The sequence below is a fragment of the Polistes dominula genome, unplaced genomic scaffold (genome assembly GCF_049000335.1).
Source record: "Polistes dominula isolate Pdom_NZ unplaced genomic scaffold, Pdom_raw_medaka contig_31, whole genome shotgun sequence".
Taxonomy (NCBI): domain Eukaryota; kingdom Metazoa; phylum Arthropoda; class Insecta; order Hymenoptera; family Vespidae; genus Polistes; species Polistes dominula.
The window spans coordinates 8921876-8934984 of NW_028300925.1; the positions used below are offsets into that span (position 1 = coordinate 8921876).

Below are 13109 nucleotides of genomic sequence, written 5' to 3' on the forward strand. Positions count from 1 at the left end.
GAGAGTCATTATAATTTATATATATTTACAAACACATAAATATATTTATGTATTTATATATCAAAATATGTATTGTAGAATTATATGATGTTATTAATACAATTCATTCTTATTACATTAACATATGTATGCATGCATACACACACGCATATAAAATAAACGAATTTCTTCATCTTTCTCTCTCTCTCTCTTTCTCTCTCTCTCTCTCTTTCTCTCTCTCTCTCTCTCTCTCTTCCTTCCTTTCTATCTTCTTTTATACATATATATTGCTCATAAAATTTCATTGAATATTTATAATAAAAATAAATCGTGCATTCACATATATACGAACAAAAAATTGTACCTTTAATTGTGCAGTAATATTTTTGATTACTATCATAATAATAACACACGAATTATTTTATCAGCAATAAATCTCATATGAAAAATATTAACACATTTGCATTATTCTATGCATATTTATACATGACGTACACATTCAAACATTTATAATTACTATAATATATAATATAGTATATTAATAATTTCGTTTTCTAATGAAAAACATTAATTTAAATTAGAATACATAAACAGGTACATATCAAATAGATTCTGTTCAAGAAGTGACCATATAATAATATTTATTTGTTATTCTATATGTTATTCCGGTTTTGTTAATCTCTCTGAAAGTTAATATTAAAAATTTTATATGTAAAATATACAATGTATCGCGGAATGTAATGATAAGTTTCAACTCAAATAAACACAATAAGGATAAATTATTTGATAAAGTTCTTAAAAGGCAAATGAACTCCATATAGCAAATACAGTGGACCGGTTTATACTAAAGAAATAAAAAAATAAAAATAAATAAATTCAGAAAATATACTTTAGTTATTTCATATCATTTAATACAACCGGCAGTGGTTTTTTCCTGTTTTTTTCTAATTTAAACTTCCGAAATTAAAATTTCATAATTTAAAGCGATTCTTCTTTTTTCCTTTTCCTTCTTCTTTTTAAAGGTGGAAAATGGCTAATTTAATAGCTATATTCAAGAAAATATAATCAATAAATATCATTAAAAGGAGTTTTTTTTATGGGGCTAAACTACAGCAAGAATTTGTTTTTCTTGCTGTTTTATAAAATGCTTTTGATTGAGCACTAAGTCCTTCTGATTTAGAAACTAGATCATCTAGCTTTTCACCTCTTTGGAGCACAGCCTCAAGTGTATTATGCTGAAAACAAAAAATTACGATAAATTAATAAAAGAAAAATAATATCTATATAATAGCAACATATTATTTTGCGCTTTGTCTCAGAAGATAGCATTTTAATATTTAATTTACTTACTAAGATAATTTTAGTTTCATCTAAATCATTTTGCATCTTTGTAAGTGAATCTGCTTCGTTAGGATTTTGATATTTTGCCAAATAAATATTAATTTGAGCAAAATCAGTAGTAACTTCTTTCAATGTTGGCCACGTCATAGGTGGATATTTAACAGAGAACTCATCTAAAACTTTAGTAATCAAGGTATGCGAAACTCTTCTAGGATATTCATGATCCGAAATAAGAACTCCTGCTAAGTTATCCGCACGAACATAAACATGGCACATATATTCTGTTGAAAAATCATTTCCATTAAGAATTCCACAAATTTAATAAATAAAGAATATAAGTCATTTAAAATGAAGACTTCAATTTATTACCTCCTTCTTTGACGCTCTGCCTGGCACTTATTTGAGTTCGTTCGACGATGGTCTTACTGACAAAACCCATAAATTCCTTTATACTACCTCTTTGAAAGAATGAAAATGATTCGACGTCATAAGCAGCCTTTAACGTGATGGCCGAGGTTGGATTTTTATATAAAATCGTCAATGCATATAACTTGACCATTTTAAACTGAAATATTTTATATTATATATATATATATATATATGTATAGTTTCATTAATATAATTCATTAGAAAATAACTTTATTTTAATTAAAATTTGATTACATTAGTGTTAGAAATTATGTTAAAGATAATTATTTACTACACTAATGACATACTTAAATATATATTCTATATATTACACTAACCTTTTATCATAACAAGAAATTTAATTTGCTGCTAATCAATACATTTAAGAAAATTTGAGTAAATAATATCATATATATTTTACATACTATAAGAAATAAATAAAAGAAAAAAGAAATAAATAAAATATCATTCCTTACTTTTTTATTATATGTTTCAACTTTTTTCATAAATAAAAAATAATATAGAATTATGTCATTGACATACCTTAAATAAAAGAACTTTTCTATCTATATGTATATGTGTGTATATACATATATATTAGTGTCAAAGGCTTCGTAATATCAATCATACAATATTTGTACCAAATAGTAGTCGTATTAGTAACAATTACTTTTATCTAAATCTTTATTAATGAACCATTGTTATTATTAGCTACGTGTTCATCTATTCTAAGCTGACGAATAATGGAGGAAGTCATCTTATATCTTCGACAGTGGTTCCCAAATGAATATCATTTTCTTTTTTATATTTGTTTTATCTAAAACATTATTAATTTGTTATTAATTTTTTTTATCACGTCTTGATTAACAGTTACTATAAATTATAAATCCGTATTATTCTGTCGATTATTTTTTCATAAAAAACAATATTGTATCAATATATTTTATATATGACGTAATCCAATTTAGAAACATAAAATATAAAGTATTATTAAAATTATCTTTGAGAATACGTCTTATATAAATTATGTGTACATGAATTTATATTGATTTCATAATATTGAAAAATGTTATGTAGTAGTGATGAGTGTACTTTTTAAAAATTCGCGCCTTAGTTAGTGTTGCCAAATTAAAACTTGAAATTTCCCTATTCACTAGTGAAAAAATTACTACTTAGTAACAAAAATCCTCACCGCTTAATTTTAATTGATTCAATTCCACATTATATTACAGAACTATATTTTACACATCAGAATATATAAGTTAGTTTATACATTTAAACACATGATTAATTTTTTTTCCAAATATCACTTTTTTAAAAATATCTAAAAACAAAAAATTTAACACATATTCCCACATAAATACGTTTTATTGTCAAACACTTTCGATGATAAGGTTATCTTTAGTTTCACTATAATTGTATAGTGAATAATGTACATGTTAATTATAAGAATTTGTTTTATTAATGTAAATTTTTTTGTTTATTATTAAAAAGAGGTTAATACCTTTTCACGAGTCTAGCTTGTCACTTCTCTGTGTTTATGGGGCCTGTAAAATATTGGAAATTTTGTGGGATTACAGACTAACTATTTAATATTATATTTTTATTATTATATTGACTTTTAAATTAATGCAAGCCAAACAAAATTAAAAAGGAATTATAAAAACATTTTTTGAAAGAAAAGTCAATCGCAAATAGTGAGAAAAGGTCCTCACTTTTAACAACACTGATTGTAGATTAATACAACCGTGAATAGATAGTTCACTTGTGGGAAGATTTTATAATATTTCTTTTCATAATTTATGTAAAAACATTATCTCTTAAATTGTTTATATTAACTTTTAATTAAGAAGAAAACACATCGTATTGTTAATTACGTGAAAACAAACATGACTACTGCACTTTATTTGGAACATTATTTGGACAGTAAGTATCAGAAAAATATTAAAATAAATAATTATTAAAAGATAGGTATATATAAATATATTTATGTTTCTATAAACATATAAAAGTACAAAGTAGTTTAAGCTTTAATAACAGTATTTATTCCATAGGTTTAGAACATTTACCAATTGAATTGCAAAGAAATTTTACATTGATGCGAGATTTGGATGCAAGAGCCCAAGGACTAATGAAAGAGATAGATAAATTGGCAGATGATTATTTAAAGAATATAAAAAAGGAATCAACAGAAAAGCAAAAAGAACAAATATCTCATATTCAAAGTTTATTTAATAAAGCTAAAGAATATGGCGATGATAAGGTTCAATTAGCAATTCAGACGTATGAACTTGTGGATAAACATATTCGTAGATTAGATTCTGACCTTGCAAGGTTTGAAGCAGAGATACAGGATAAAGCTTTAAATAATAGCAGAGCTCAAGAAGAGAGTACTTCTACTAAAAAAGGAAGGAAAAAATTAAAAGAGAAAGAAAAACGGAAGAAGGGTACTGCAGGTGCTAGTAGCGAAGATGAATCTAAAAGTGCTAGGAAAAAACAAAAAAAGAGTATGTTTAATGTATTTATATATCGTCTATATGTATATAATATAATATTTGATTTTTATATTCTTACATCATATTTCATTAGGTGGCTCAGTTGCTTCGGCTTCTTCAGGTGGAGCTGTTGGAAGTGGTGCTCAAGTAGATTCCAATACGCTTGGCCATTCCGCAGACGTTTTGGATATGCCTGTTGATCCAAATGAACCGACTTATTGTTTGTGTCATCAAGTATCATATGGAGAAATGATAGGCTGTGACAATCCAGATGTAAGTTAAAATCTATCCGGATATTAATAAGAAGCAGTAGCTTCTGTCTTATCGATTATTAAATAAATTATATTTTATTTATTTTTTAGTGTCCTATTGAATGGTTTCATTTTGCTTGTGTTGGTTTGACTACCAAACCAAAAGGAAAATGGTATTGTCCTAAATGTTCACAAGATAGAAAAAAAAATAAATAGCAAAGGACTATAGTTCTTTGAACACTTCAAAGGAAAGGAAGAAAATCGTCAGTCGTACGTCAGTTCTAAAATTAGTTAATAACATCGTGGTTAAAAATGAATTGAGAATTATATACGTAATAAAATAATAGGAAATTTATATAAAAATAATATGCGAAGTCCTGTATTTTTATTGCATTCAAAATTGATGAGTGATTCTGAGATAGTATAAACTTTTTTCAGATGATAAGATAAAAGAATTAAAGTAATTTCAGAAAATTTCTAATGATTCATTAATTTTGAATGTAATGAAAACACAGAGCTCAAATGCAGCATATCGCAGAAAATGAAAGTTTGAGATCCGGCCATAATTTTATTATCTTATTTTTGTTTATAATCTATAGTTTATAAAAGTAATTATAAATTTATATTTAAGAATGTGATATGTCTATAATTCTTATACATTATACATCTTTGTCTTCGGCCGCTTTTTGAACAACTGTGATTTGCTTAAAATGAAAATGTTTTCTTATGATACGATAATGAAAGTTATATTCTATATCTTAGTAGATAGAATTTTTATATTTTATAAATGTGAATACAATTAATTAGAATAAATTTTTTGTTAAGTAAATTAAAAAACTATACATATGTATGTATTTTAAAAAAAAAGAAATATATTATATATTTGATTTGCAAAAATAAGGATTTTAATTCACTTATCCTCTCTATTTTTGTAAAATATTTCAAATGAGGTGATATTCATTAAGAGATAGAAATATAGCCGAGAAATTGATGTATACATACAAATGATGATATAGCTATTATATTACATGTCTGGCACAAGTAGTACCAAGTAAGTGAATAAAAATAAATAGTGCAAGTATGGAAAATATATTTCACTTACACTCATATGAATAGAAATTATCAATTACTAATTTTCTATTACAAAGTATTTACAGTAACTATGTACAGATACAATCGCTATAACAGTAGCTGAATTATATTAAATAATACTAATAATATATGTCGCAAACTTTAATTAAGTATTAAATTACATATCTTGCAACACATTGTTAATATCACATACTGTGTTGACTTTGTTTTGTATAATATTTATAGTGTATTATTAATAAAATAAAGTTAAAAGAGAGATAGCTTTATGAGACTAGAACACCTAATAGGACAATAAGAATATTAATAGGAATATTATGTTAAGGAATTCCTGTTTGTCTAGTACAACATTGGCTTGGTGGTACAGTCCAATTATATCTATAACTCATACGATTTCTAATTTCTTTAGGACAAATTGCTCCAGAAGCTTGATAATACTCATACATGTTTCTCATGTTTTGTATAGTTTGCTTATGCATAACTATATATTGATTAGAGCAACCACGTGATCTATATTCTGTATCAAAGCGTACATCATGCTTTCTTTCTATATTTGCTAATGGCGCAAGCCATAATCCAACAGACACATCTTCTGAATTGTATAACCTGAAAAAAGTACAATAATAATATATATTTTATTCTAGTCGTACTCTAATATTTCATTGTCATGAAATATTTACTTAAGAATTTCCATATTATTAACAATAAACTGGATAAGATTGTATGACAAGAGATATCCACCGCCTAATGCATATGGCAAATAATAGTCGCATAAAATCCAATCCATTTCTCTCCAAGGTCCGCTTCTTTTAACTTGTGCTTTACCATTGAAAAAGCCCCAATACAATTCTCTCTTTGTACCTTTATTTTGCCATTTATCTAATTCCCTTAATATTTTATGTACAATAACATAAGTGTCGTCATCACATTTAAGTAAATAATCAAAATCGTAATCCTTATTAATATCTTTTAGAGAGTAAAGAAGTTTCTTCGTTAACGTGCCATAAGAATCTTGCAGCTTTGGTAACAAAAGTAAATCATTAAATTTATGTTTCTCTGAGAGTAAAGTATCTTTTTGTTCTGGTAAAATATCATATATTCCCGTTGCAAAAAGATGCTTAACTGATGCATGCTTCTCAGAAAGCCACGTTTTTCTAATAGTATCCCTCTGCTCCAAATTTTCTGGACTTGTTAATATTAATATTATTAACCTAAATTTAGATTTTTCTTGTATCATTTTATCGTTAGACGAACACTTTGCAGATGATAAATAATGTACGATTAAAAAAAGAAATGAAAGTGTGACAATTAACATAGGAATATTGATTCTTAAATAATACTTTTTAGTTAACATTGTTACGAACTTATTTTTTACATTTCGACGAAAAGACGACATACGTTTCATTTAAAAAGAATGTGAAGTCAATAACATATTTTCTGTCATGTTTTTATAATAAAAATTATTTTAGTAGAAGAAATGTTAAATTTTCCATTTTATTTTATTTTTTTGACAATATAATTTACAACTTCAGGTCAACTTTCCAGATGGCAGTACGTTTATTACGAATGTGACGACATCAAGCGGTCCAATTAGATACTATAAAACTAAAAAAAATCTCATATCCCCATGTAATCCGATTGTAAAAATCAACAGAAATAAATAAATAAATTAGCATTTACGCGTGGTTGCTTGTTACTTTTAACTATTTGACTATCAATTATTGCGGTGCTAATATATTTTTTAAATTATAGTGAAATATGCTACTATCTTTTAACTTATAAAACCAATATAACTGTATACAACAATTAAATTGTGAATAAAAAAATATTAAAAATAAAACTTATATTAACGTTAATTATTTGATTAAAAAATATTTTATTATATCTCTTTCCTTCTCTTTCTTCTTAAAGATGTTTTAATTAAAGGTTTTTTCTTTATTACTAAATTTAATTTCATAAAAGCATCACGTTTTTAATTTTTAAATTAACACATAAATTAATATATATTTTTAAAGAATAATTAATTATTTCTAAAATTATTTGAAATTAGTTTATGCATCTAGCTTGCGTTAAAAAATTAGATTAATTAAAATATGTATATTTTTAAAAAAGACACTCCATTTATTGTTGGTAGGAATTCATGAAATCTAACTGATAAGATAATGCATACATCATGTAAATTCTTACTTCGGAAATATGTTGTAACATGTGATGATATAAGAAAGACGTGAAAATATGGACACTTTTCTTTTCATACATATGTTCTGACATTCTTTAAAAAAGTTTTTATTACGATATTTTTAAAAATTATGAGATAATAAATTAAGAAGTTTATTGGTCTACATGTTATCGCCATTATGTGGTTAGATTAATAACAATAACCCAAAGAAATACTTATTAATCTTCAAGGAAACATTTCAAACAATTTTGATTTGAGCTTCACGCGTGACGTGAAACTGTTTGTAAAGGATACGGTAAAATATATATATATATTATTTTTTCGATATTATTTATTAAAATATTTATATTGTCGATAATACGAATTGATTTGTCTATCTAAACTGTATTGATATTGTAACATAATTGTTATTTTTGCATTTTTTGCTTTATCTTTTAATCATTTCTGATATTCGGGGGTGTGTTTTTACACTTTATAAATGTATTACTTGTACACCCACATTTGTTTTCTTTGTCTTTTTTATTATTATTATTATTATTATTATTATTATTATTATTATTATTATTATTATTATTATTCTTTTTACATGTCACATGTACACGTGTTCCAGATTATTTGAAGAAACTATTAAGATGTCGAAAAAAATCATATGTTTATTTGATATAGATGGCACATTAACTGAACCAAGACAAGTATGATATTAATAATATTGCATGTACAATTGTATTCCTCGTATTCTTGATATTGTTGTTTATTATTAAAAATATTTTATTCATTTTCTTTTGTTCTTCGTTCCTTTATTTTTAGCAAATAATATATACTTATGATTTTTATTTATAGCCAATAAAAAGTAATGTTGAAAAATTTCTTTTGAATGTATTGAAAAAAGAATTTGATATTGCCATAGTCAGTGGATCGGATTTAGAAAAGATCAAGGAACAACTTGGTAATGAAGATATATTTGATAAATATAAATATATATTTGCTGAAAATGGACTTGTTGCTTACAAGGATGGCAAATTATTACCATCGCAGGTATTCCATTAATTATTTATTTGTTAGCAACTATATATTATATTGATATTTTAATATCTTCGTATAGACTATTCAAAGTATAATCGGAGAAGATTCGCTACAAGATTTAATCAATTTCACTTTAAAATATATATCCGAATTGAAATTACCGTTTAAACGTGGAACTTTCATAGAATTTAGAACTGGTATGCTCAACATTGCACCAGTGGGACGTAATTGTACAGATGAAGAGCGAAATCAATTTCATGAATACGACATAGAAAATCATGTGCGCCAAAAGTTCATACAAGCACTTAAAAAAGAATTTCCTAATTTGGCTTTGATGTATAGCATAGGTAAGCTATTCTAATTATTTTAGGTATTTTTTATCTGGTATAAAATATTTATTATATAATGCAATATTTTTTAAACTAAAAGGTGGACAAATATCTTTTGATGTCTTTCCTGTTGGTTGGGATAAAACATATTGTTTAAGGCATATACAAGGTTACGAAGAAATACATTTTTTTGGTGATAAAACAGCTCTCGGTGGAAATGATCATGAAATTTATGAAAGTGACTTAACCATTGGACATCGTGTAACTGGTCCCGAGGATACAATTAATCAACTAAATGTTCTTTTGACTTTTGTTAAAGAGAATAAAAAAAGGAACAAGCAACAATACGTTAATAATGTTCTAAGTTAAATTGTACGTATGTTGATATAAATTCTGTTATAAATATTAAAATCTTGTTAAATATTATGCTTTATATATATACCATATTTTCGATATAAAGAAAATATTAATATTTTAATGATGTAGATTTTCTTCCAATATATTTCATAAAATTCTTCTTTCTAATTTATCCTTTAAAAAGGAATTAGATAATAAATAAAGAACTTATTCATTATCGTTATACATTTCATACATTAAATAAAACATATCTTCTATATTGCGTATATACACTACATTGTATTAAAATATAAATATATACAATTTAAGTACTTGTTTGGACATTTTAATAATTTATGTTTTACATAAAAAATTCATTAAGTAAGAATGATTATATTTTAATAATAAAAATTTTTATTTATGACATAATTATGTGTGTATGCCTGTTATATATATTATATATTAAATATATAATATTTTAATTATTATGTTATATATTAAATATAATAATTAAATAATAATATTTAATAATTAAATATATATATATAATATAAATTATTTATTGAAAATCTAATGATTTTATAATTATTTATGTGTTATGTATAAAAAAAGATATATTTGATTTTATCATTCCAACAAACATTTTATAATTAAGAGTTATCGGTTTGAAATAATTTAAATAATGCACACGGTGTTCGTTTATTAAAGACTTATGAAGATGAGTTGACTAAGAGTTTTTTTTTTCTTTCTATCAAGCGACTTTATTATAATCAAAATACTATTAATTATTTAAAGGTTGAATGTACGTCATAAAGGTACAATGAATTTCAAATTGTTTTAGAAAACGTATATATATATATATTATGGTTGAATATAATTTACCATTAATTATGAGAAAATGTTGATATAAGGTTGTAAATTTATATTATCGAATTGTGTAGAAAAAATTTGTTAATATTTACATGTCTTAATCCACTACTGTGTAATTTTATATGAATCGATAAATGTATAATTAGAATACAGAGAATGATTCAATTATTAGAAATTGTATTTTTCTACTTTTTTACTTTAAAATTAAATTGGATAATTTGAATAATTTGATTCGTATAATGGGGCGCAACAAAAAATAAAATTAAATGACTTCATTGTGAAGTACAAATGTACATTAGAGTTACAATATAAACTCTATATGAGTAATGCTTATACTATGCAAGCTGCTCAAAATCAGGTAAATCTAAAATTTGTCCGACAAATTCAGCAACGTCAGTATCTTTTTTCGCATGTTCTTTAATAAAGCTGAGCTCAAGAAGTTGACTGTAATTTGGACGAGAAGTGTAATCCTTCATTAAGCTGAAAAGTTATTATTTGAATAAATTTTGTATATAGTGTGGCATAGATTTTGAATTAATTATAAAACGATCATGATTATAATCATGTTTATTTTAAATTACCATTTGTTAATAAATTCCTCAAAACTAGATGAGAATTTGCCAGAAGGTAATTTTGGTGCTTCGTCTTTAACAACTTGTTTCAATTGTTCGAATGGTGTTCCCCAAGACTCGTAAGGAAATTTCCCAGTAGCTAATTCAACAAGAGAAATTCCTAAAGACCAGACATCAGATCTGATGTCGTACTGTGAAGGGTTTCCTGATGGATCTATCCTTTCTGGCTGAAAAAAGATAATGATAAGGAATTTAATGTATAAAAAAATATTAAATAAGAATAAAATAGAAATATAATATAACACATAGAAACATACTGCCATGTATGGTTTACAGCCAGCATCTATAGTTTTAGCAACAGAATCGACAAGGTAGCCAGAAATTCCAAAATCACAGATTTTAACTTCCCCTTCTCGATTAATTAAAATATTACTGGGTTTTACATCTCTGTGTATAACTCTTAGTTGTGAATAGAGATAATGTAATGCGCTTACTACCTGTAAATATAAAAGATAACAATGAAATGATTTAATCAATAAACTTGCATACAATTTTGATGTTAACAATGAGTAAAGGTTACAACAATGCATCCCTTTACCCGTCATTCATGCCTTTATCCAGTTTCATTAACTCAGCCAGCTCATCCTATTACAGCGTCAGTGTACATCAGGTTTAAGAAAAGGAGCAATGGAAGTGGATGTGTGAATGAGAGCACTGTCTTAACAACAACTGGCTATAAACTGCATTTACCATATCTAGGCCCTATTGATAAGTATTAAAAGTTTCAACACAAACATACTAAAACTAAGTTTCAATTTAACACTCTCTTTAAAAAGTCATTAATTTGATACGTATACAAATAGAAAAAACTGTATAAAACGCATTTGATTAAATAATTAAAGAAATTGTAATCCTTACAGCAAATGCCACTTTTCCTAAGATATCTTCTGGAATTGAATATCCATGTTTGTAGATTTTAGTGTAAAATTTATCAAGACTCATATCCATCACCTCCATACAAATCCAAACATCACCTTCTCTAAATAATGCTCCATAGAATTGTACAGTATACGGACACGCTGAACTACGCATAGAAATATCCAAATCCATAACTAAACGTTTCTGTTCTTGAGTATTGACCGTGGCAGTTATCCTCTGTGTGAATATATATATATATATATATATATATATATATATATATATATGTATATATAAATGTATATATAAAGTATCTTAAATTATTTATATCACATATAAAAACTTATTTAGTTCAAAAATATATCAATGAAAATAAGTTATTAGTATTTTTCTTTACCTTAACTGCCATAATGGTACCACTTTGTTTATGTCGCATTTTGTCGACAACACCATACGCTCCACGTCCAAGTATACACAACGTTTCTAAATCATCAGCCTCAACGACAAATGTTTTCTCACCTATAGTTATCGTAGTTCTTTTATCTAAGTTTCTTGGAGGTGTCCTATAATAAAACAAATTCTATATGAATTGATATGAATTGATATTTTTTGTTTTTGTTATAAATATCATTTAGTTTCTAGTAATATTACTACGTACACTGGAGCAAGAGCTTCATCAGGAACTTGCAATTTCAAGTTTCGTTTTCCTTTTCTAAAAGCCATGGTATTTTAATTTACGCTGAAGAGATGCTTTTGTATATCAGTGAATTCAAATGAGTTTTACAAATCAGTAAAATTCATATTTATTTCTATTAGAACACATTAATTTGTATATCTAATATATAAATTGTCTGTAAAAATAAAAAGAGAAGTAATATTAAAAATTTATATAGAATCATCATTTATAATATAGACATGACGTTAGGTTATTCCTCATACAAAATATCAACTTAATTCATTGTTGAAATTAGACAATTGTAAAGAATAGTGTGATTTTTTTATTACTTCGATCAATAAACCATAATCCATTGTTAATTCTGCCTAGAGAAAAAACATTACGTTACCTAAGTGGGGTAACGATAAAAATTCCACAACCCCTTTGCCCAAATATGAAGTTTTTCACAAACTTAAATGACAGACTGAAGATATTCACAAAGATCAGTGCTACCATAATAATAATTACTTATGATAATTGACCTTTGACTTTTTACCAATATATTACCTTTTACATTATTTTGATTGGATTACTAATCACATAAATTCCCTATCAAATAATATTATACAAATTTTGTACAATTGCATGTTACTGACGTATTTTT

At 25.3% G+C, this 13109-nt stretch overlaps 5 protein-coding genes across 8 annotated transcripts; 2 read left to right on the top strand and 3 right to left on the bottom strand.

Moving 5' to 3' along the window:
- Nucleotides 1–5: 5 nt before the first annotated feature.
- Nucleotides 6–2498, bottom strand: Ykt6 (YKT6 v-SNARE homolog). 2 transcript variants are annotated; one of them, XM_015333990.2, is made up of 4 exons: nt 2272–2498; nt 1690–1885; nt 1330–1601; nt 6–1214 (listed from the first exon to the last, which is right to left on the bottom strand). In XM_015333990.2, exons 2-4 carry the CDS (start codon nt 1877–1879, stop codon nt 1074–1076), a joined length of 603 nt encoding a protein of 200 aa, XP_015189476.1. In that variant the 5' UTR covers nt 1880–1885; nt 2272–2498; the 3' UTR covers nt 6–1073. The 2 variants fall into 2 exon arrangements, with proteins under 2 accessions (XP_015189476.1, XP_015189477.1); XM_015333991.2 differs by lacking the exon at nt 2272–2498 and adding an exon at nt 2067–2097.
- A 433-nt stretch (nt 2499–2931) lies between these two features.
- Ing5 (inhibitor of growth protein 5) lies at nt 2932–5191 on the top strand. 2 transcript variants are annotated; one of them, XM_089171259.1, is made up of 4 exons: nt 2932–3654; nt 3789–4235; nt 4318–4496; nt 4586–5191. In XM_089171259.1, the coding sequence occupies exons 1-4, from the start codon at nt 3618–3620 to the stop codon at nt 4688–4690; spliced, it is 768 nt and encodes a 255-aa protein (XP_089027385.1). In that variant the 5' UTR covers nt 2932–3617; the 3' UTR covers nt 4691–5191. The 2 variants fall into 2 exon arrangements, with proteins under 2 accessions (XP_089027385.1, XP_015189480.2); XM_015333994.2 differs by having other exon boundaries at nt 2933–3654; nt 3783–4235.
- A 503-nt stretch (nt 5192–5694) lies between these two features.
- Nucleotides 5695–7411, bottom strand: beta3GalTII (beta-1,3-galactosyltransferase 6). The gene is made up of 2 exons (XM_015333992.2): nt 6244–7411; nt 5695–6169 (listed from the first exon to the last, which is right to left on the bottom strand). The coding sequence occupies exons 1-2, from the start codon at nt 6966–6968 to the stop codon at nt 5884–5886; spliced, it is 1011 nt and encodes a 336-aa protein (XP_015189478.2). The 5' UTR covers nt 6969–7411; the 3' UTR covers nt 5695–5883.
- Nucleotides 7412–7589: 178 nt separating this feature from the next.
- On the top strand, nt 7590–9572 carry Pmm2 (phosphomannomutase). Its single transcript, XM_015333995.2, has 5 exons — nt 7590–8037; nt 8353–8434; nt 8583–8777; nt 8845–9112; nt 9195–9572. Exons 2-5 carry the CDS (start codon nt 8375–8377, stop codon nt 9461–9463), a joined length of 792 nt encoding a protein of 263 aa, XP_015189481.2. The 5' UTR covers nt 7590–8037; nt 8353–8374; the 3' UTR covers nt 9464–9572.
- Nucleotides 9573–10262: 690 nt separating this feature from the next.
- On the bottom strand, nt 10263–13006 carry lic (dual specificity mitogen-activated protein kinase kinase lic). 2 transcript variants are annotated; one of them, XM_015333965.2, is made up of 7 exons: nt 12855–13006; nt 12449–12641; nt 12188–12353; nt 11791–12027; nt 11190–11369; nt 10882–11099; nt 10263–10780 (listed from the first exon to the last, which is right to left on the bottom strand). In XM_015333965.2, exons 2-7 carry the CDS (start codon nt 12511–12513, stop codon nt 10636–10638), a joined length of 1011 nt encoding a protein of 336 aa, XP_015189451.1. In that variant the 5' UTR covers nt 12514–12641; nt 12855–13006; the 3' UTR covers nt 10263–10635. The 2 variants fall into 2 exon arrangements, with proteins under 2 accessions (XP_015189451.1, XP_015189450.1); XM_015333964.2 differs by having other exon boundaries at nt 12796–12935.
- Between the last annotated feature and the right edge of the window lie 103 nt (nt 13007–13109).